Source organism: Nyctibius grandis, chromosome 2 (assembly GCF_013368605.1).
Source record: "Nyctibius grandis isolate bNycGra1 chromosome 2, bNycGra1.pri, whole genome shotgun sequence".
Taxonomy (NCBI): domain Eukaryota; kingdom Metazoa; phylum Chordata; class Aves; order Nyctibiiformes; family Nyctibiidae; genus Nyctibius; species Nyctibius grandis.
In genome coordinates, this window is record NC_090659.1 from 63,293,657 (window position 1) to 63,318,320 (window position 24,664).

The following is a 24,664-nucleotide window of genomic DNA, read 5'->3' on the forward strand; positions in this document are numbered from 1 at the left end:
CTGCCACGGTATTAAATATTTGGTAAGTTTTTGGTCCTTCCTTTAAAAAGTTCTTTATTGTTTTGCACAATTTTTTTCATTCACACAAAATTTGTATTTACACGTAGACCTCTGAAAATACCTGTTTTAAAAAATATGTCTCTCAGAAATAACAAACTCTAGTTTGCTGCACTTAGGAAAAGCTAAATGAAGATACTGCTTAAACACTGCAAATCATTTGTGCTCCAGTTCAATATTCTCTCTAAGCCAAGAAAAAACTTGTGCATTTATTTCTTCCATGACATCGTCTGTTGTTCGTCCTTTGACTGCCATCCCATGGTTTGCTTTATCAATCCAATGGATTTTTTTAGGGGCTTTCATTTTGCTTGCCACACCTTCTAGCAATTGCTACAGAGAAAATAAGAATGAAAAAGTTAAAGAATCAGCTGCTACAAACTGTGCAACTCACACAGGTCTCCCGGTTTGCTTGTGTGACACATAATAGGCAGCTCTTCAAAACAAAACGGACCTGCACGCACATTAAAAACACCTTGATAGAAAAGATGCGATGATACTGTGTTCAGTAACGGAATTTGCTCAGAGATTCGCCCTCCCTCAAACACAGAATAGCAGAAAATCAGAACTTAAAAAATTGCAAAGATGACAACCCTGTGCAGGCTCCTTCCCCACTAAGGGGGAAGGACGAAGGAATCCACTTGTACCGCTAGAGGGTAGCACTAGCAATAAAATGACAGAACTTCTTACATCAGACTTGTCTACAGTGGCAGAGTAGCAATGCAATTCCCTAGAGACTGGCTTTGACTCTGTTCAACTTTCTCAGCAAACAGATCTAAGAACCAGCTGAGAAAGTCTTAACGATTTCCCCATTAAGAGGATCTGCTGGTTGCTAGCCTGACTTATTTTGGTGACAACTCCTCACAAAAGCATTATGACTACTTAGAAACTGTCCAAGCATGGAAAATGCCAATTGCACACAGTCCCAAATTCCAGCTGCACTGTTCAAGAACAACAGATACCTATTTGCAAGAAAACAAGGCAGAAAACCACCGTATTCTGATCTCTGCACACCTGTTGTTCTTCTCCTCAAAAATATCGTTTTCTACCACAGAAGTCTGACTTGTGGGTAAAACAGCTTTACAGCTTTGCTAGAATTTGTCATGAAAATGTGATGAATGTGGACTGGTAGCACAGCAGAGCGTTTATGTGTTGTAACCTGAAATGGTTAAAACAGAAGAGCAATTAACTTTCTCCTTCCATAGGCCACTTTTAATTTGTACAATCTTATCCTATCAAAAAAGACAACACATTTAAGTTGGCAGCATTTTAGTGGATTTGCCAAAGTCGATGATCAAGCACAATCCAGAAGTTGCAAAAGAAAGCACCCCCAGGCTTCCCTGTGTCCGATGAAGTTTCCTACCCAAGGCTTCTTTCAGAAGATATATCTATATTTAGACAAGGCTGTTAATCAAAGTCACAGCTGTGTATACCAGTACAGACGTCACTCAGACTCATTCCTGTTCCCCCATACTGCCCCTTCAGAGCAAGATTTACAAGGGTACTCACTTTTTCACACATCTCATCTGCTGATCCTGAGACAAACAGCACTGGACACCTGATAAATAATAAATCTTCATCCCGGAGCTTGGACTGAAGTTTTGGTCGATGCAATGGGTAAGATAAACACACTAGACCTTGAATGAAGCCGTCATCATCCTCCTGGCTAAGATGACGTATCAGAGAGGCAGCAGCTCGTGAGCCCATGGAACGGCCTTTCTCCCATGTTAAAACAAAGGAAAACAGTGTATTTGCTCTCACCTCATCTACATTCTGTTCGAGTAAATAAGTCCTAAAAACAATCCAGATGAGTGTATTTCAGCGTACCAGTAGTAAAAGATGCTAGGGATGCTTTTATTCATCTACTCCATGAAAATTATTAATCCTAATTTCAATATTTTCTGCTAAAATATTTGCTAGTTATATTATGTTTTCACATCTTCATTTAAAAAAGATGGCGGGGGCGAGGGGGAATGAAAAGATAAATGGAGAGGTATTATTTGCAATACTGGAAGGAACAACAGCCCATCCTGAGGGCAGGAGGAAGAGAGGTACAGGTCCTATGCTCTAGACCCTTGAAATTCCAGATAGCAATGCTATTATCTTGTACCATTTTCTTCATGCAACCTGAACTGCTCAAATTAAAAATGAAGTTTTATGTGGCTTACTCCCAAAACAAATCCAGCAAGTGTTTATGCACACCTCAAACCTCAGCCTAAACGCAAAAGTAGAAGGCCGGGGGGGAGGGGGGGAATAAAGTGTGAACTTGTAGCATGAGGTCAGTCAGTAACAGCAAGGGGATATCAAAATATCTCCTCAAAGAAGCAGCATATGAGCTGACAATGCTCTGTAATTGAGTGTTAGAAGTGGCCGATTCCAGTGGGATTAACTTGCATCAGCGCAGATTTGCTTTCGCTTAGTCAGTGAACATTCAGGGTTTCCCATATCAAGTTATTCCTAATCACACCCATCTACTTCCCTTTTTCACATAATATACCTGATTTTCTATCTGCCACTAGGTTTTATCTACCAAAACCTGCTTTGGCAAAATGGTTTTCCATTTACCAGTAACCAGAACACTTTAAGACCCACAGTTAAAAAGTACCCATTATCAGAGAACTCATGCCCTGTCACTTATAAGCGACACAGACGTTTTCTCCCACAGTACCAGGAAAATACGGTCTATTGCTCTTTCCTTCCTCCTTCTGGAGCGAGATCTGTGGCATCATGAGGAGGGTGAACAGCTCCAGTGAGCCATGCTCCCAAGAGAATGCAGTGCAAGCTGCAGGCTGGATGTTCCCATTTGTGACCCAAGAAGCAGTGCTGCTCAGGCCAGCTGTGAGAGAGCCGAGCTACACACCCGCCCCGTGCAGCCACCGGCTACAGGGCACCCGAGTGCAGATCTCTAAGTGGGTCTGGCACCTACCTTCCCGTGTAGTCAGTGGACTGTTGATCAATTAATGAAGATTACAGAGCACTCAACCCTCTGCACAGGAGGTCCTCCCAGCAGACAGCTGAATTACCATCCCTAGGTAATACTGACTAGTAGGAGTTTATTCAGCTTGTTCCCATGTTAGACACCAAGCTTTTAGTGCCCACCTCAAACTGAAACCTGTCATCCACGTCTGTTCATTCACTTTGTACCAAAGTGGGACAGTCTTAAAAAATGGAATAATAACAGATTGCTATCATTAGAGGCAGTATGAGAGAGAAAACTATAGGTAATAAAAACAATACCTGCAAGGAAGACACCCGAAAGTTTATAATCATCAGAAAACTTTAAGTATTCCTAAAGAAATAAGATAAAGAGAAACATTACAAGTCAGAATTAATACAGCTGAGAGGCTGGGTATTTTTTTTTTGTAGCTACTAAACACAAAATGGGAAGCTCTTCTTAAAAAAAGAATGGAGAACAGATCCTCATTAAAGCTAGCAAAGTCTAACTTCAAATTAATGTGCAAATAATCACAATGACATCATACAAATTAATTCCTTAAGAACTGGACTGAGTCCCCCTATAAAAATGTCTGATGCCCAATGCAAAGCGCTCAAGCTACATTCCCATGCCCCAGTAAAAGTAGCTGGATAATCAGAAGAAAATTTCCACTCCTTCCTATGCACTCCAGAATAGGAAGATACTCTAAGCTGATACTACTATAACAAAAGGTTGCTCATTTTACAAAACCATAAGAACATCTTAAATAATATAGCAGCAGCAGCAAGAGATAGACACGCATATAGCAGTTTAAACTGATTCTGAAATCAAAGACTACTTAGGTTCTAGGGCTCCCATATGCTACTCCCAATCTCTTTTGCTTCAACTCCCCCTGCGCCCCAGAGTCCTTTACTCCTTTCCTAAATTCTTGTTCTCCCAACTGCCAACCCTCAGAGACCGAGCACAATTCCCAGATCAGCTTCTTTCCTCTCAAAACCGCTCCCAAAGGTGTATCCCTTAATTCCCATCCCCTCATCAAGCCCTCCCAGAACACCTACCTTGTTTCCATCCTAAATACTTTAATTTTTTCAAGCTGTGAGTGTTCCCACAAAACACCCTTGCTTTCTTCACATCTTTTTCTCAAGCTTTTCTTTTTCTCCTTGAACTCAGACCCACATACTTGCTGCAGCTGTTCCAGCTACTGCCCATATAAAAACTGCTCCTGCTGTTTTTGTTCACAGACAGGGCTCCATTGAGCTAACCATCACTTCTAATCTTCCCACTGTTGCTTGACTAATCTCTGGTCATAATTTAAGAAACCCAAATGACGGTACCCATGGATCTAGGTTTTGGCAGAATTTGGTTGCTTCTTACCACAACTGTTTTGAAGGCCTTAGTCCTATAAGCAACGTTAAGGCCTTTGCAAGTAAACCGCAGGCACAGAACTCCATGGGTTGCAAGACAGGCTGCCAAAGACACTAAGTGAGGGAAATTCATATCTCCTCCAGCTCCATGGGTAAGAATAACTCCATATGTTGATTTCTTCTCCGGGACAGAAAAGATAGCATCAAGATATTTGTTTCCAAAAGGTATTTTGACTTTAACCTAGAAATGAAACAAAAAACAATATAATTTTTTTAAAAAAAAGCACGTTCCCAGTCTACACATTATGATGAAGAAAAATAGGACAATTAAGAAAGAAACCAAAATTGCAAGTCCACTTTTATTTCTTCTGTTTAAAGAGTACTGAATAGTAACTCTACCTTTGGCTCAAAGATTTTCCATGCAATAATGGGCAAGCCACTTTATCACTCCACACCTTATTTTCTTCATTAGAAAATGAAGCATCCCTAGCTTCAAAGGATGCTTCAAGGCATAAACTGAAATGCCTCTTATCTGCTCTATGTATCTATATCTAGCTATTCAAGAGCTAACTGTCCTACTTCATTTGAATATTAAGTCTTCCACAATAAGAAAAATTAACTCTTTTACAAGACTTAAAAATTAATAGGAAATATGAACTCTTCTATAATTACAGTTTCCTATAGTGGAAAAAGTATTTTTATCTCCCATCTCTCACAGATGGGAGATAAATAAATAATAAGAGATAAATAAAAGAATTGAGGAAGCCCCTAAACATTTATTACAATCAAATTACTTTGGGCCTGTAGAGCCATATGGAGTATATAGGATTAAGAGAACTCCATGCTGGCAGCAACTATTGAATGCTGTAGCTGTAGGATCCACGTACAAGCTTCATTACAGAGGGAAAAGACCCAAGAGTATTAAGAAAACTGGATTCGAATACACTAGTTTTAGATACTACACCCAACTACACGAAAAAAAACACAGGAATTACTTTTTTCATTAACTGTTCCATAATAACTGACAGCAGATGTCACAAGATACATATTTCATGTATTTGTATAATTGACATTCTAAGATATGCAAGGCACTTACTCTCTTAACTAGCAGCCTAAACCACAGAAATACAAGACATTAAGACACAGCCCAGCAACCGTTTCCAAATGACACAGTGGCAACCACTCAGTGGAGCAGCAGCCTGCACATAGTCAAAGACTGAACTTTCCCCAAGGACAGCAGAGAGACAGCACAGACAAAGCCAGCTTCAGGCTGGTGGAGAGGCTCCAGGCATGACAGACATCTGGAGGAGCTGAATGAGACACAAGACCAGCTGATGTTGAGCTGAATGAAATGGGAATGGACAGCACATGTGCCCCTGTATGCGCTGCAGCTTCTGAAAGCAAAAAGCAAAACACCCGGGGCTGGGATGAAACACTAACGCCACTGCTGCCTTCCAAGTGCTTTCCTTGTCAGTGGTCCTACAGAGACACTGCGCAGGGAAGGAGGTGGGCAGCGGTCTCACAGAGCTGCTACCTGTACAGCCTCTGCCCCCCTGGAGTGGGTGGACGATGCCAGAGAGGGGCTGGCAGTCAGAGCTGCGGGACAGCCGGCAGCCACGCCTGTGTGTACAGAGATGGGCAGGCAGCTGAACAGCCAGAGCTGCTGCTTCCCGACTACCGGCCCGCTGCTCAGCGCGGACACCCGGCCCGGCAGGGCTCAGGGGGCCAGCAGCCACGGTTACACCTCTCCTGAGAACGCAGAGGCGGCAGCACACCCGCCCCAGCCCCTTCCCCAGCCCGAGGGGCTCCTCAGCGGGGAACGGCAGCTGCCGCAGCCTGCAGGACCTTACACATCCCAAGGGAAACCAGCCACACGGGCCCCACGGGCGGCTGCTCCGCCGTCAGCCGCAGCTGCTGGGCCAGACCAAGCACTGCGGCCTCCCCGGGGCAGCCCCGAGTGCCGGTGGCCCCGCGGGGCGCCCCCTGGGCTCGGGGACTCAAGAACCTCCCGCCAGGCCGCGGCCGAGAAGAGGCCGGCCTCCCCCACGGGTGGCCCCGGCGCAGGTACAGCCGGTTTCAGCTCGCCCCGGGCGGGGGCAGCGCCGACGAGCACAGCCATACCTCTGCCTGCCCGCTCATGCCCCTCCCGGCCCCGTGACGTCACGCGAATGACAGCCCTCCGCTCCAATACCGCCCCTCCCTGGCTGCCGCGGTGCTTGATTGGCTCACCGGTGTGCAAGGCCCCTCCCCCGGAGGGCGTGGCTAGGCGGACGGCCTGCGCGGGGGCTTCGGGGCGGGATAATGGCGGTGGCTGCGCAGCGGGGGAAGGAAGGGGGGTGGCAGCCGGCCCGGCCAGGGGGAGCGGGTATCGATACCGGTATCGGCAGGTGTTGGTTGCAGGCGGGAGCCGCGCTGGAGGGAATTTTGATAGGGGATGGGGTTGAGCCGTGTAGGGAGGCGGCGGCGGTGGGGCCTGGCATAGGCGGCACCTCAGGGCTGGGCCTCCAAAGAGGCCGGAGCGCCTGGGCAGGTCGGACCAGCGCTTGGTGCCGGGGTGGGGGGTATCGGCAGGGCCCGAGTTACCGGCTTCTCCCCACTGACGTGGCGAAGTGCCCATCGTGTGGGAGGCAGGCACAAGTAAGTGTGCTTTAAAAAACTGTTAGCGTATCAAGAAGCAAAATGTTGTAATAATCATAGTAACTGGAGAGAATTTGAAAAATAATGGCGATTTAGTTGCTGAATTAATTAGGCCTGAGTTATTATGCAGTTTGGAGAGTTCATGTCACTCACCATAAATATTTTTTATTCACCTATACATGGAAAACACGGACTGCTGGTGATATTTCAGAAGCTATAAAGCCAATTACTTAGGAATTGCTTAGAGAGTCAGCTTTTCACTGACTTCAAGGAGTACATATATGATCCTTACTATGAGTTAGGTGTCCGGAGCAACAACAGGCGATTTTTCTGGCAGCTGTTGGCACACTGGATCTACACGGCATTCACAAACAGGAGAGAGAGCTGGGTTTGGAGAAACAGTGGCTGATTATCAAAGAATGACATTATCCCCAATCTAAACTTGGGACCTGTTAACTTTCAGTAGCACATCAGACAATCCCTGTTCTTTTCCTTGGATTATAAATACAGCTTTTCATACCAGAGACTTAGATTTATACACAATAGGAACAGAAGTGACCTTTCCCACTAATCTTGTTTCAGAATAGATCTGTTTCAAAAAATGTATAAAAATAATTATAAAAGTATAAAATAATACAGGGTTTTTTCTGTATTTCAGTGCAAAATAACGAAAGGCTGAAGGGCATGTGGAGATCAGAAACAGACCATTTTTTTCTTTTCTCAAACTTCTTAATAAAAGACCATCAAAATTCTTTTTTGGTTTTGGGCTGGAGACATACATATTTGTTTAAAAAGTTCAACTCTCACTCTAAATTATAAACTTGACTTTTGACCAAGACCCTTCACTTTTTCTTTTCCTGCGGATGTGTATATGCAGCGACACATGCACGTGCTGTGTGCACAGGTATCAAAAGCACCTTTAGTAATTTTCTGACAGTGATCAGCAAGCTGTTATTTGACTAGACAGTATAGTTTCCTGAGTTAAAAAGCAGTGATATCCATAACACTAATTTTTAACTATTGTATCATACTTCTTGAGGGTCTGAAAAGATTTTGAGGTCCTCTGTGAAAGAGGAAGTGATGGGCAGGCGATAAGCAGAACCACTATAATGTGCAGAAAAATACAGGATTTTAGCGTGGCGTGTGTAAATCCCTGTGTCTTTATGACGAGTTGGAGAACTTGGCCATTTGCATTGGACGACTTTCTCCAGGAAAGGTGAAGGAACAAGCCAGATGCTTGCATTCTGCAGATGTGGACGTCGGCTGCCAGTGAGGTCAGAAACCGTCTTGGCTTAACTTCCCATGGGACCTTAGGCTGGTGAGACGGTGAATTACCCAAACCAAACTGAAACCATTTTATGAGTGGTACTTCTGTAATTCAGGCTGATAAAATGTATTTATTATGCGATTTGTTCATTTGACATCAATAACAATATCATTGTTTTATTATTCTAGTTTTTCCTGTGATCTCAGCTTTCTCACTCTGTCCATCCATCATTAATTAGCCTATTCATACTGTAATATATCAGTAACACACTTACTGTAATGTCTATTTGCTAAATACTGATTTTTATGAAACTACGACATGTACAGAAAACTGGTGTCTTTTGTAGCATTATATTGGTCACAAACTCTGGGAGCAAGGATAACGTCAGGTAACATGCGCAGTGCATAAAAACATTCCCTTTCAAACTGCACGAGACTCTTTGGGAACATTTCTGGCTTTACAATTGTGGTACTAAATCAAGGTCCTTACTTTAATTAAGGAAGGTGTCATCATAACGCGTGCTTCTGGATGGCAGCTTTTGAATGCTGTACATTTCTCAGGGTCTTTGTTCAGGATTTTGTATTCCCTCATTGTTCTTGATAAATGCATACACTTTGTTTTCCAGTGGCAGCTGTTACAATTAATTTGTGTGCTGGGACTGCACTGGGGACTGCTGGCAGGAGGTGGCTCTGGCTATTCTCTCCCCCTGGCTGATGGTGAACTGACCTGGCCAGGACCCAGTGGAACAAACCTGTCTGCTTTCACTGCTGCAAGGGAAGAATTAATAGTTTTGGCGTGTTTGTACAATCTTTGAATGCTGAACTCAATTCCATGTATGTTTTTGCGCTGAAGTTTCACTCTGTTGCTTCTTCAAAAGATTAGCATGGTTAGGGATGGTAAAGAACATTATTGCTGCTGCTAGGATTACTTTTATCGTGAACGTTGTGTTAAGATCTGAGACTCTTTAACATTTAATTCTCAGTCCAAAAAACTGATACCCTCTGCAGTCATGTCATCAGTCATCCAAGTGAGTTACTTATCTGGAGATTATTGCTATTTATAATTATAAACACCGTGTTACAGCCCCTAAATATGGGAACTGAGTACATTTTGCACAGTTGCAAGTTCCTAGGCCATTTTCACTTCCATTAATAAATTGATTCATTCTAAGATGCAGAAAATGACATTGCACCTCTCTTTACCTGTAACTCACACAGATTCACACAAATTGGAAAATGAAGCCCTTTGTTTATCCATAAGTTGTCAGAGCATGGGCAACTGCAGAGTAACCCTGAGGCTCTGCAGATGTCTCTCGTACCTTCCTCAGTTATCATTCCTCCAGGTCGTTTCTTTCATTTATGCAGATGTTTGCCTTCTAACCCCATTCTCCAAAGGATTCCAGTAATCCCTCTCAGCCTCACATTACCTGTACATTTAAGAAGTACACTATCTATCATCTACTCTGTAATCCAAGATATTTCTAAATGTAGTGAGTTCCAGAAAGGAGCGTGTGGAACTCTCTTTGATTTATTCTTCTGTTCTGTTAGAATATCACTCGCATCACAGAGAAGTGTTTTCTGGCTTTGCACATGTGCTGTGGGAAGTTTAATTTGTGTTACAATTCTCTAGTCTGATAGAAAGAAGCAGTGGCAAAGTTTACTAACGTCAGCATCTACTGCTGTTCACAAAATCTGCTACACTGGGTAGGAGGAAAAATAATTTGGTTTGACACAACTTAGCAAATCCATTCTGGATACTGTTCATATTTAAGTAGATTTCAGAGTACACAAAGAGTGTGTATTTGCTTTAATAGTGCCTAGGAACTGAAGTTAAACTGAAAGGTCTAATTATTGGCTTCTTATTTTCTTCTTCTAATGTACACATTGTAATAAATTGACATATATAACAGGATCTGATTTGCTACCAGCTGTATACTTTTGAATATAAATGTCCATACCCATACATACACACATGCGCACTGAAAGTGTTAGTAAGCAAGGAAACAAGCCTGTAAATACCTGAAAACTGATTGACAGATGTGGCAATGGATGGCCCCAGGCAAAATTTTTAAAAGTCCTGGTACTGCTCAGAGATGTCTTCTAGCTCTAGAGTTCAGACATCACCTAACTGTGCTCGACGATTCTTAGGTGGGGGGATGGTTACGTGGCTATTGCCAGCTGCTTTAAGTCCTACTGGTGTCATGCAAAGCTACACTCAGTGCTCAGCAAACTAGTGAATTCATCTCGGTGCATGTGCTCCATGCATGGGTGCTTTCAGGAGTTAGCATCTTGCTGCACTTGGTAATCCAAGTAGGTGGGCATTCTTGAAGTCTTGCATTTGCTGCCATATCTAAAACCAATCTGAGCATATCTGGAGAGATGACATTTGTCTCCAAGTCAAGTATCTTTGGCGTGAATCTCTTTATTTACAAGACCTGCTCTTCTGAGCACAGGCGAAATCAACTGTAGAGACGTCGTGCCTTACAGCCCTCCTGTGTTCCCAGCTGCATCCCTAGCAGAAAAGCCTTTCTCTTACCCTTTTCTTGGGTCCTTGTATCCATACCCTCTCAACTGAGCAGAAGCTCCCCACTTTCTGTTTCTGTATGCTACATTTTTTTCATCTCAGCTGCCCTACATTCACCCTCCTTTCTTTTCTTCAATCTCTCTCCCAAGGAAAGGTCAGCCAGAAACAATATTGTTCAGGAGCTTCCAATCCTGACCAGGTGTAGCGTCACCTCAGTTCTTACAAGTGTGCTTCACATCTTTTATAGCTGCCCGAAAAGCAACAGTTAAGTATGGTGTCAGTGATCTCTACCCCACCCGTTTGTGTTCTGTAGTTTTGGTTGCAGAATTTATGATGGGCGTGCATAGAAGATTGACTATTATATGGTAACCAAACTAAGAACGTTCTTTGAATAAGGCTGAAAGACCTGCTCTGTCTATCCTGGTTTTTTTCTCATGCTGGGCTCAGGCAGCTGGAACTCAGCTGAAATTAATGGATCAAAGCTGTTGTAAAATTGTCCAGGAATGGCTCTTAAGGCCATTGCAAAGACTTTGACAGGCTGGAAGAGAAGGTTTGGGAATGGTGCACGTAGGAACACTCCCACTGTACATGTGGCTCATTTAAAATCCAGATTTTAAATAAAGCTGAGCCTCATAAAAGCTGCTCTGATACACCATTAAATGTGTCCTGACCTATTTCTTCTCTGAGCTTCCTGCTATGTGAAGTTAACCATGTCAGGTATCCTGACCTCCGCTTGAAGTTATGGGTTGCATGTCACAAAACCTGCCTTCCTTTTACAAGGACTCATTTAGTGCCAAGTGGAAAATCTTCCATGAAATGCTGCGGGGGCAACGAATTACCAGAGTCCACATGACAGCTTTTAGCTCCAGGCGTGTTTGGCACTTCTTTTCCTGAGCACTTGTCATTCAATAGATTATATGACACAAATAAGTTTAGAAGAAAGGTGAAGCACAGGACTTCATCCATGGTGAGTACTTCAAAGATCCTGTAGCATCACATGACTTTTATTTATGTGGGACTGGTTATCCCAGTTTTAATCTTTGGACTTTGGGACATGCAGCGTTGCCTTGATCAGCTGGTTACTTCAGCAAGGAAAGCCCAATCATTTGCTTTGGAGATTGGATCTGACATCACAGGTCTCTCACATGTCTGTTCAGCAATTAATCCCATTAGCTGAAAAATAACCACAAAAAAAAAGCAGCTCCTTGCACTTTAGCTTTCTGGGAAAATCCTAAGGATAGTAACATTACACTCAGAAGCTGGAGGACTAGTTTCCATAGGGAGTTCGTAGGTCTTTGGCAATGGCAGCAAATCAGACCGAGGATGTCTGAGCAATGACATCAGGCACACCATCCCTGGAGTCAAGAGGCAAGCTGGCGATGAAGTCAGAAGGAGGGAGGCTTGGCAAACTGCAGCGCGCCTGTGCCAGCTTGCGCCAGTGCACTTGGCGAGGTTTTGGCCTTCTGCTTTATAGCGTGATGGACAAGGGCAGAGCTAATGAAAGGGGTGGTGAAAAGGGGACCTAGGGAAAGATCATCTGCAGGATGGAATTCATGGTGCTATTTGTTTGTGGTTTAATTGGAAGGACTGAAAGCAGCAATTTTATACGCTCCAAAGTGAATATTTACGTCCTGTGGGGTTTTTTTTTGTTTAGTTTTGTGTGTTGGCCTTTTTTTTTCCCCCAGAGGGAATGACTGCAGGGTTTCTGGGCAGTGAGTTTAGAATTTTGATCCTTAAGAAAGCAAATCATTTCCAGATTAAGGGAGATCTATCAGCCCTCAGTTTGGATCAAGATTGCATTTAGCCCAGTGTCATGCTGTGGCCAAATCAGTCTTAGGTGGCCAACTGTTTATTAACTTGTCATTCTATTGGATGCTCGGTTTGCTTTGAGCTCTTGGCCTTGTCTAGATGCTGGGCTGAGATTATAGGCCCTCATGTGGTCTATACCTGGTCTAAACCAGAAGTCAAGTATGAGTTTGTATCAGCAAAGAAGGAGGTCGGTTCAGTTGATTGATGAGATCGGTCAGTTGATTTGTCAAATAAGAGTTGGAGGAAAATAATGGTTTTGCATAAATTTTGCATCAGTGCATTAATCTCTTAACATTCTTAAAATCTTTCTTTTGAATATATATTAGTGGGATTCCATGGAAGGAAGGAGAAGCAGCAGAAATGTACCTCGGCAGATGCTTTGACATCATTGCAGTTAAGTATCTTGTAAGTGGTAGGGTATTGTCCTAGGACCATAGAAATGAGAGAATCAGAAGCCAGCTATGTCATCTAGTCCTATCCCTGCCAATGCAGCGTTCTACGACGTTCACTGTGGTAGCTGTCGGGAACTTTTAAAACCACATTATGGCAGCAGTCATGGTGTTTGCAGTGACACGGCCCCGAATAGAGGAAGGAAAGGGCTGTGCCAGTACAAACACTCTAGATAATCTGCTTAGTCCCTTCAGCCTTCTCACTCCCAGTAAGCTTATACCTATATTAAAGAATGTCATTAACATCATATGTTTGTCCTCTCCCCCTCTGCCTAGGGGAAGTGTGCACCAACTGTGTATCTTTTGAAATGGATTGATTGTTTTCTATTCGCACACACAGTGCAGGTTAGTACATATTTATGTTCTATTTAGAACATATTTATAACAAAGTGTTTTAAGTCCCAGTCCCAGGGCTTGCCTGTAAAATACTGAATACTATCTCGTAATGTTTAATACTGAACTGCACTTACAGTTTCATACTGTGTTTAGTCAACTACTCCCAAGAATGTTTCTCCTTTCTTTTGGCAGGGTGGGCAAATTTTCTGCAGACTGGCAGTTTGTGGGCACCCCAAGTGGCTTGTCCTGAGCAAATTGTGCTGACTTGTGACCAGGCAGGGCTCTCAGGTAACTGCAGCTGAATCCATCAAGAAGTTGTTGGAGCAAGTTGGAATGTCAGAGACTTCTCGGAGCAAGTGTAGAGGAGGGCCACAAAGATGATCAGAGGGCTGGAGCACCTCTCCTGTGAATCACAGAATGGTTAAGGGTTGGAAGGGACCTCAAAAGATCATCTAGTCCAACCCCCTGCCAAAGCAGGTTCACCTAGAACACGTTGCACAGGGTCGTGTACAGGCGGGTTTTGAATATCTCCAGAGAAGGAGACTCCACAACCTCCCTGGGCAGCCTGTTCCAGTGCTCTGTCACCCTCAAAGTAAAGAAGTTCCTCCTAATATTCAGATGGAACTTCCCATGTTTCAGCTTGTGCCCATTGCCCCTTGTCCTGTCACTGGGCACCACTGAGAAGAGTCTGGCCCCATCCTCTTGACACCCACCCCTAAGGTATTTGTAAGTGTTGATAAGATCCCCTCTCAGTCTTCTCTTCTCCAAGCTGAACAGACCCAGCTCCCTCAGCCTCTCCTCATAAGAGAGATGCTCCAGTCCTCTGATCATCTTTGTAGCCCTCCGCTGGACTCTCTCCAGTAATTCCTTATCTTTCTTGAACCGGGGGGCCCAGAACTGGACACAGTACTCCAGATGTGGCCTCACCAGGGCCATGTAGAGGGGGAGCAGAACCTCCCTTGACCTGTTGGCCACACTCTTCCTAATGCACCCCAGGATACCATTGGCCTTCCTGGCCACAAGAACACATTGCTGGCTCATGGTGAACTTGTTGTCCACCAGAACACCCAGGTCCTTCTCTGCAGAGCTGCTCTCCAGTAGATCAGCTCCCAACCTGTACTGGTGCATGGGGTTATTCCTCCCAAGTTGCAGGTCTCTACACTTGCCTTTGTTGAACTTCATGAGGTTCCTCTCCACCCAGCTCTCCAGCCTGTCCAGGTCTCGCTGAATCGCAGCACAGCCTTCTGGTGTATCGGCCACCCCTCCCAGTTTTGTGTTCTCAGCAAATTTGCTGAGTGTACACTCTGTTCCTTCGTCCAGGTCATTGATGGATAAGTTGAACAGGACTGGACCCAGTACTGACCCCTGGGGAACACCACTAGCCACAGGCCTCCAACTAGACTGAGCACCGCTGATCACAACCCTCTGGGCTCTGTCGTTCAGCCAGTTCTCGATCCACCTCACTGTGCACTCATCTAAGCAACACTTCTTGAGCTTTCCTATGAGGATGTTATGGGAGACAGTGAAGGCAGGCTGAGTTGGGGTTGTTCAGCCTGGGGAAGCGAAGGCTCTGGGGAGACCACCTAGCAGCCTTCCAGTATCTAAAGGGGGCCTACAGGAAAGCGGGAGAGGGGCTTTTTACAAGGGCATGTAGTGATAGGATGAGGGGTAATGGTTTTAAACTGAAAGAGAGGAGATTTAGATTAGATATTAGGAAGAAATTCTATACTGTGAGGGTAGTGAGACACTGGAACAGGTTGCTCAGAGAAGTTGTGGGTGCCCCCTTCCTGGTGATGTTCAAGGCCAGGTTGGATGGGGCTTTGAGCAACCTGGTCTAGTGGAAGGTGTCCCGCCCATGGCAGGGGGGTTGGAACTAGATGATCTTTAAGGTCCCTTCCAACCCAAACCATTCTATGATTCTATGATTCTGTGAAGTTGGAGGATGTTACATGTCATTGTGGAGCCTTCTTCTTCTTGGACTGACCTCTGTCTGTCCTCTCTGTCCTCTTTCTGACTTTGTTCAGCGGAGGATTGGAGAGAAGAGTTTGTTTTCTACAACTCTGCCATTCTTCAACTCTTGGAGACCCACCTCCATGTTTTAGGGTAGCAGAGTGGTCTGAAATGCCACATTGTCATGCCTCAGATACACCCCAAGGAAACTGATGAGCCAAAGTTGTCTGTTACCAAGGTGGTGAAACTGGATAGCTGGTAGTCAAACAGTCAGCAGCCAAGTGTCTCTTGTGACAGCCAGCTCTACTGGGTACGAGCATAACTGTGAAACCGAGCGGTGACCTGCAGACCTTGCTGAGAGGTCTCATCACCAGCCCACTGGCCAAACACCTGTATAGTCTGGGGAACCTGAAGACAGAGACTTCATGTTTTCATGAACATTGACTCCTTTAAGTTCCTGTGCCTATGGGTTCTTGTTCTAGCCACCTTTTACAAGTTTTCTAGTTTATTGTTTGAGGCTGATAATACCTCAAATATGTCAAGTGTTGTCTTTTCTCCTCCAGCAGTTACAGCCCTTTCTTTACCTTTCCAAGGACACTTTCCTCAATTTTTTGTTCTTTCTTTCTTTCTGTTCTTCTTAGAGAAGAACAGATCATCCAGTGGCAATTGCTTTTTTTTTTTGTTATCAACCTGAGGAAGGTTTAGTCACATTACTTGTGCTAACAGTTTCTCAAACTAACTGCAGGCAGCTTGGCCTACGCTGTACCTGCACAAATCTCGGGATGTTGGTTCAGCAGCAGGAGCACTGAAGCCACCAAGGGGGTAGCTGTGCTGGTAAAGCTAATACCTGCTGTAAGTTAGGTGTTCATCCATATGGATGGCCTGTTGCTGGCTCTGCGCCCTGAAGTACATCGTCCTTCTGGAGCCTGCTGAGTTCCTGTCTTAGCCAGAACTGCAGCAGCATAGTGAGCATCAGCTTCCTCCTTCTGCATCTTAGAGATGGTGAGAAACTGCTGAGAAAAGCAAGGGGAGAAAATGACAGAAATATTAATAAAAAAGGTCTTCCATTTCCCAGTTTACTTTTCCCAGTCCCAAAGCAGCTGTGAAAATAAGACCACATCTCTGGAAGACACATGTACGTTTATTACACCATTTATATGACAGCAGGTCTTTTAACTAACTTGCAGGCAATGGATAAAAGGATTTTCCATGCCACAAGGACTGGTTAGAGCATCTTGAACCTCAAGGGACCACAGGGATCATCGGTAACGCTTTCTCCTCTGTGCAGTGTAGGTACAGATGAACACTTGCAATATGTACACATTGGTGGGCTACGTTCACAGTCTTGGAGCTTCCCATTCTTCATTTGCAGTGCTAATGTTGTGCTTATGGCAGACAATAAAACATAGCAGAAAAAAAAAAAGCCAGTTCTTCTCATGTTTATATTTATACCATTTAACATTTGGCCAGAAACCTCATGAGGTGCATTTTCAAATACCAGCACATGGGAATACCCACAAAAATATACAGATGCTTATGCACCTGTGAAACAGCACCTTTTTTTTTTTTTCTACTTATACCAGAGTTGTTTCTAGTTTATTAATATTAGGCCTGCAGGATGAAATAGACTTTCCTCTGGAAGGTCTAGCACAAACTCAGCATTTAAGCCTCGTTAAAGCCCTATTTTGAGAGCTTAAATAGTATTAAATGTTTCAGGAGCCTCATGCCACATCTCTGCAAGGCGAGTGGGTAGAGTTCATTCACTGTGAAGTAATGCTTGTGTTAATAGTTACAGGTAGGGTGACTGGGAATCCGTGCCTGGAAAACCTGTGATCTTGCTGATTTCGGTGCCCTCTCTGGCATCCTGTGAAAAATCTCACATGACAGCTTTGAGGGCAGCTGGATCCCTTGCCAATCAATCAGCTGCTCCCTTCAGAAAATTCTGCTCCAGGTATTCCCTGGACGGCAGAAATCCCCATCAAAATGCCCATCAGAAGGGAAGGAGCAGCAGTGCTGTGAAAACAGCCTGAGGTTTGTCTGTAGTGCTTTCATTTCAGATAAGCCCATCAAAAACATTTCTAGGTTGGTAGCATCAAACCAGTAAAACGTTGCATCATGGAGCTCAGCTTGAGCTGTTTTATTCACTTGTGGGGTAGGGTTTGAATCCTAGACTGAACCCCATGCTGCTGTGGGTAGGTAGCCACCAGTGCTTAGGGTGGTGAGCTTGAAGGCGCATCCACAGGGCAGAAACACATATCATCTCCCTGACATCCCGGTCCTTTGAGATCAATGTCAACAATATATAAATAAATAAGTCTTTGTGCAAGGGACACCACATTTATGAAAGGCATCTGGTGGGTGGCTTAGGCAGAATGTGCATGGCTAATGCCACGGAGGTGAGGGCAGCACATCCTCGTGTGCGCTGCAGAGCTTACGAGTAACCTCAGAAAACGCCTGCATCTGGGCAGAGCTGCACGTGTCCGTGGCAGCGTCCTCCTCGCTTTCAGCATTCAGACGCTGCAAGATCCGTATCCTGCGGGGAACATGATTTGTGAGCTTTACTTCTCAGGCCATGCTTGATATATGTAGCATTAGTAGGTGGCCCATGAGGCAGCTCTGACAGGAGGAGGTAGGCACATCAGGGAGTTCGCTCTGCTGATATTAGGCCATGTCTGAGGCCACAGGAGTGATCTGGGTGTAGCACGAAGCTCTTCTTGGGGCCCGCTTCTCTAACTGCTTGCAATGTCTAGCTCTGGAGGAGCCTCCCACCCTACTGTCACCATATCCCAAACAGTAGTTTGAGGCTGCCCGGCCTAGCAGAGTGGTGGACTTTGAAGTGATGCCAGGATATGATCATAGAATCATAGAATCGTTTTGGTTGGAAAGGACCTTTAAGAACATCAAGTCCAACCGTTAACCTAGCACTGCCAAGTCCACCACTAGACCATGTCCCTAAGCACCACATCTACACCACCACATCTTCCTGGCTTTTTTTTTTTCTTAGTATAATATGGCATTTATTAAATAAAGTTATTTGAACCCTGGGCTCATTTTATGAAATCACAGAATTGTTTAGGTTGGAAAAGACCCTTAAGGTCATCAAGTCCAACTGTTAATCTACCCCTGCCTAGTCCATCACTAAACCATGTCCCTAAGCACCACATCTACTCATCTTTTAAATATCTTCAGGGATGGTGACTCCACCACTTCTCCGGGCAGCCTGTTCCAATGCTTGACAACCCTTTCAGTGATGAAATTTTTCCTGATATCCAACCTAGACCTCCTCTGGCACAACTTGAGGCCGTTTCCTCTCATCCTATGATCAATAAATTGCTGAGTGCCTGCAAGGAAGGCAAGGAAAGCAGTACTGGGAACGGTTGTGGAGGAGAGGGCCAAATGGATGAGGTGACCTCCGTCACAGCTATACCCAGGGGTCCCTCCAGGCAGCGGAGAGGTACCCACAAAAGCCCAACGAGATCATGCCCCAGAGCTCCCGTTCCCTGTCTGGAGTCTCCTTTCCTGAGCAAGTGAGCACCACTGTCTTGTCCTCATCAGCCCAAAGTACCATTACTCATCAGCCCAAAGTACCATTACCAGTCAGTCAGGAGAGGTGACAAATCTCTTGGCAGCTGGAGGCAGCCGCCATGTGCCTAGAGGTCTCTGGGGTGGACTGTGGGGGAAGAGGTGATGGCTGGTTTTGTCTTTGTTTCAGTCGCTGGACAGGAAGGATGCTCTGCCTGCATCCTCCTGGGGACCGGGCAGCGAGTTCACAGAGGGGCTGTGAGCAGGGCTGGACTTCTCACTGCTGAGGCAAGTCTTCAAAGGTTCATCATCTTTCCATTTTCTTGTGACTGCCAGAAGTCACAAGCACGTGGTTCAGCCCCTGCTATGAGACAAGATGTCCACGTCCCATCGGAAGGTGGACATGTGGGGTTATATGCCCTTTAACTTCGCTCCTTCCCCTGTCAGTGTCTGCCCGGCCCTCCTCCCGCTCTCTCCTGTATTCCTTCAGTGAGTTGCTTTATGATGCTCCCATAGAAAGTCTTGCTGCATTCAGGGAACTGAATGGGCAAAAAGCCGGAGAAAATGATTCCCTGTTCTGCCCCTGTAGGGTTAGTGTCCTGGGCAGTCTGTTTTCTGCATCAGCTCGGTGTGGGGTGGCAGGAGCGGGAGGGAGCAGTGGGAGCTGCCTGGCCTCGCAGGTGGCACTTTGCTGTCTCATTGCTGTAGCTGCAAAGGGCCAGAACAGCCTCCATCACTCTTGGGTGGCACAGACCCTTGTGGTCTCGACACAGAGCATCTCCCAGTTCCTCTTGGGGTGAGGGAAGGAACCGCAGCTCTCTGAGGCAGGAACACCCCAAACCTGTGTGAGAGAGTGAAGACAGCAGCTCTGCCTGTGGGTACACATGGCAGATTTTCTTTTGTTGCTGCTTATTATGGGAAGTTGGGAAGTGGGTTGTCCCCAGGGTATTTTAGACCATGAAGGCCTTCTCGCTCACCAGTAACCTAATCCCCACAGAGCCGTGAGGATCCTAGATACTCATGTGTGGAGGGTAACGTCTGGTGCCATTCTCTGCATCAGCCCTTTTAACTCACATAACAGCTCACCATGGACCCAGAAAACCACAAGCATAATAAACCATGCCAATGGACATGTAAAATGAACAGAATACAAATGGAGAAAGGTAAATTGTGTTTCTGAAACTTAGGGAGGTCTCAGATGTTGATCAAGATAACTTTAGTCTTCGATAGTGCTGGACACTGTAATTTCCCCACTCGCATACAGTATCGCATACAGTATTTGAGCTGGGTCTCTTTAGCTTGGAGAAGAGGAGACTGAGGGGTGACCTCATTCATGTTTATAAATATGGAAAGGGCAAGTGTCATGACGATGGAGCCAGGCTCTTCTCAGTGACATCCCTTGACAGGACAAGGGGCAACGGGTGCAAGCTGGAACACAGGAGGTTCCACATAAATATGAGGAAAAACTTCTTTACAGTGAGGGTGACCGAACACTGGAACAGGCTGCCCAGAGAGGTTGTGGAGTCTCCTTCTCTGGAGACATTCAAAACCCGCCTGGACGCGTTCCTGTGTGACATGATCTAGGTAATCCTGCTCCGGCAGGGGGATTGGACTAGATGATCTTTTGAGGTCCCTTCCAATCCCTAACATTCTGTGATTCTGTGATACTCTGATCAAAATCTTTCTGTGTATAACGTCCCTTGTACTTTGCAAGAATAGCTACACATTAAAAGAAACCCTCGTGTTCATTTTAATGGAAATACATCTCACAGTAATTTTATTTATTTCATAGCTGACAAAAAAACCCTCTCTCCCAGGAACAAAAATCTCCCAGGACAATGGAAAGGCAGCATCAGTTTTTCTCTTGGTCGCGGGGCTCATTTTTTCCTGTAATTGGATGTTAACACCTCTGACACTATGACAGATACCAGAGGCGACACTCTGGCACCATCCCGGCAAATCGGTAGTTGGGGCAACGGCAGGGCTGTAACGTGTGCCTCTGACTTCAGGTTTCACTTTCCCTGGGAAGGACCATGCCAGGGTATTTCCTCTTTCCTGGGAGGTGCGGGGAGCAGAATCAGGGGAGCGCTGACCTGACGGTGCTTGCCCATGTCAGGTGTCCAGCTTCAGCGTATGTCCCGGTGCCACAGGGATCCAGCTGCAGAGTTAAAGATCCAGATGTGTTCACGGGTGTTTGAAGTGAGACATGTTCACCTGGGTTCAAAAAGCTCACTGTGTGTTTTTAAATAGGTGTATGTTGTCACAGGCTTCGTGAGGTCTTTTTTAAAAGAAATGTCTGTATGCGTGTATGTGTGTGGAGTCCACATACACACATATGGGTATATGTATTTCAACCTCAACTTAATTTCTCTTAGGTGTATGTATAGTCAGGATCATTGAATGGGATGGCAGGCTGTTCCAGGAGGGTGATATATCTGAAGTGCATTGGGGTAAGGGAACAGATTATTCCCAAGACTTTCAGGATCCTTCTGTACCGTAAAGTCAAAGGATTTTAGGAAAAGTTGCTGAGGGAGGCTGGGAAGCTCCAGGATACAATAATAATTACTTGTGAAGAGTTGCACCCTCGAAATAAACACTCCCAGGCTCTTTTAAAATAAGAAATAATCTTAAATATGAAGACCCCTAAATCCACCTGCAGCTTATTAAACAGCTGCTTTCCAGACCATATGTAACTGAAGGAGAGATAGCTTACAACTACATCATGTCCACATCAGATCCAAAGGAGTTTGCTGCTGGGGACCAAGGTCAAACATAAGCTCTTAAGCACATCCATACCTTGAGCCTGCCATGTGTTACTTGATGCTTAGAGCTACCCATGCCCGAGTAACAGGCCACATCTGTGCCACCGTGAACTTTGTTGAATTAGAATTTGGGGTGCTGGCTTAGTGAAATAAAGTTTGTGAAATATACTAGTTTGCATAGTGAACTTCATTCTTACAGGACTGTGTTTCCATTCCAGCACAAACGTGTCCCATTGTGCTAGGTGGCTTTGAATCAGAGATGTTACAGTCCATGTATATTAAAGTCTGTAATTCAAATTCATTGCCTCCCTATTCTCCTTCCCTGTGTCTAGAGGAGGAGGTGAAACCCCTGTCCAGATGGGACACCTGCGACTGCATGGGATGAAAGGACACCCGGCTGTGGAAAGCTAACAATGCTGAGTGCTTTACGGGCAAACAGACACGGTCCCCACTGTGGAAAACTCAACACTACTTGAGACAATGAAAGTAACTGACAGTAGAAAGGTGAAAAAAAAATAACACAATTGCTTAGGTACCAATTCAGCAGTCTTGGAAGGGCCAGAGTCTCTGGTCTTCTGAGGCCACGTTACATTGTACATGCCATAAGCAGTGCACTTGGGTACTTCTTAGGTGTGTTTAAATTACATTTTGACTAGTTCTTGGTCATGGCTTTCCATCAGGGAACCACAGTTCCCTTTCCATAGGGAAACAATAACCCCTGGTGCTTGGATTCTCAAGCCACCTGACAGAGGTGGCTGGGTGAGGTGGAGTGACTGCTTCTCTCCATGGTCCAGCAGCCCAGAAGAAAAGGCAGGCTGAGTTACTGTCCTCTTGAACTAGAAATTCTGTAATAGCCACAACAACTAATTAGGCACCTAGTCAGAGGTCTAAATGCAGGTCTTTAAAGCAGAGAGGGTGTCCACTTCTTGATGTGGAGGTGGGTGAGCAGGTGGGTGCTATGCTGCCAAGCTCCCCAAGCCCTGGCTTGATGGTGGCCCCCTCCTGGAGAACCCCTCAACCTGCTGGGAACCAGCTCAGGTGCCTGTGCAGGCTGTCCCCTCCCACCCCACGGAGAGTTGAGTAGGTCAGATCTAAGATTGAGTGATTGGTGTTGTGATGCTTGACTCAGGAGAGTCTCATGGGTCATTGGAAACTAAGCCTGAGCTAATTAGGCCTTAAAGACAGCAGGTCAGAAATATCCTGTCTGGCTCTTGGTGGCACGGCGGGACACAAGGACCAGGAAAGCTCATCTCTCCCCCTTCTGTGCTTGGGCAGCTCTCACCTGGCACATGCCACGAGGTTTGTGCTAGCTGGCTTGAACCTCATCCAGGTGTCCCCCTGCCCAACCCTGCCTTGTCTGCCGAGGGGTGATGGAGAAAGGATTTTCTGAATGCTTTTTCCTTATTTATTTTGACTCTGCTAAAAGGCCTGTTGCTTTGTGTTTGGCTTCTGTCATTGTTCCTCTCGATTAATAACTGGAGCAGGTTCTCCCTGGATGTGCTGGGCACCATTCGGGTTGATGCCACATGCTCAGCCAAGGTCAGATCTGGCAGCAAGGGCAGAGCCTGCAGGGTCATAGCCTCGTCCTTCATAACACCAACGGGGACACAAAGCGAGGCAGGCCCTGGCATTTGCTGCTCTTCTGTCCCACCTTTCAGCAATGCTGCAGAGCCCATATTATATCAAAGGGACCTTTCTGGAGACAGGGGACACCAGTCTTAAATGTTTCTGATAAATTGGTAAGAATTGGTACTCACAATGGAAAAAAATGAATACCACATTTGTATTCAGGGATCGAAGCAATGGAACCAGCACAGAAGGTCTTTTATTAAACAATCATCAGCCCAATGTTATAATTGGTATTATAGATATCATATAAAACACTATACATATATATATTATTATATCCCTCTTATACTTAACAGTTAGTTTCTGATTCTTCCTCCTCTGGATGGGGCAGGCTGTTGCTATCATGCTATCTTTATGATTTCTAATTTGGCTTCTGCAATGAAATAAAAAACGAGTCCTCGCTTTGCAAACATGTGGTCATGCTCCTTAAATGAAACGGTGTGATGCTTGGAGTACCAAGGCTGTAATTCAAGTTGCTGATCACAAACTGCCAAAGTCATTTTTCTTTCAGGATATTGCCTTGCACTGAACCTGAGGATTGACTTACAGTTTGCTGGACCATACAGGATAGCTGTTACTGCTAGGAAGAGTGATTAGGAAACACTGGCAAGGCATTCTCCTAAATAAGAGGTCACTATTACTCACTGGTGAATTTAAACGAAAAGATAAATATTACACACAGCAAGCTTAGCTCTGTGCATGGTTTTCTTCTGTTGTTTATTACGTATTTCTTAGTAGCGGGTAAGAATTTTGACGTTTCGTGAACTGTAATTTAAAACCAACAAATCAAAGTTCCTTATTAAAGGAGCATCTGAGCATAGAAGCAGGTCTTCTCCTATTCAGAGCAGCATAGCCAGCTGTTAAATTAGAAGTGCAAAAGTAAACCTTTAAGACTCTGAGTGAAGCAGTATGTTTGCAGAAATTGTCCCATTCAACTGAGGCTATATTTGTTTTGTCAGTCATTTAAAAAAAATTGTAAGTACTATTTTTTTTAAGGGATTTTACGCTGCTTTGGCTACTTCCAGTTGACTCTGGTGGCTTTGGCAATTGCTATCCTGGTCCCGGATAGCAGCTGACAGAAAAGAGCTGTGCTATGATGCTCGAAATAGTCATGCCAGCATTGCTCTTTGAAGATGCATTTTATCACCAAGAACTAAAGCAATGACTAACTGGTCCCAAATTCTCCCATCAGTCGAGCAGCAGAGAAATGTTTGAGAAATGTTTTTCTAGTCAGACAACACACAAACCGGTGATACGGCTTTCTACAGAAGAAGAGCGGCAGGTGCCACGGGGAATGCTCTTAGACAAGTCTTCTTGCTTTTACATGTGTACGACAGCACATGGGACCCGTTAGATGGTAGCCCTCAGAAAAGAGCCCTTCGCAGTTCAGTGTTGGAAGGGGAGGGCTTGAAATGATGGAATAGCTT

At 45.1% G+C, this 24,664-nt stretch overlaps 1 protein-coding gene across 1 annotated transcript; it reads right to left on the reverse strand.

Annotated features, from left to right (window-relative positions):
- Positions 1–55: 55 nt before the first annotated feature.
- On the reverse strand, positions 56–6,530 carry TEX30 (testis expressed 30). Its single transcript, XM_068395226.1, has 5 exons — positions 6,475–6,530; positions 4,364–4,594; positions 3,292–3,343; positions 1,564–1,769; positions 56–387 (listed from the first exon to the last, which is right to left on the reverse strand). Exons 1-5 carry the CDS (start codon positions 6,490–6,492, stop codon positions 214–216), a joined length of 681 nt encoding a protein of 226 aa, XP_068251327.1. The 5' UTR covers positions 6,493–6,530; the 3' UTR covers positions 56–213.
- Between the last annotated feature and the right edge of the window lie 18,134 nt (positions 6,531–24,664).

Coding starts and splice junctions, on each gene's coding strand:
- TEX30 (XM_068395226.1), bottom strand. Junction 3,344..4,363: donor AGGCCTTCAAAACAGTTGTG/GTAAGAAGCAAC, acceptor TTATTTCTTTAG/GAATACTTAAAGTTTTCTGA. Junction 388..1,563: donor CAGATGAGATGTGTGAAAAA/GTGAGTACCCTT, acceptor TTTTCTCTGTAG/CAATTGCTAGAAGGTGTGGC.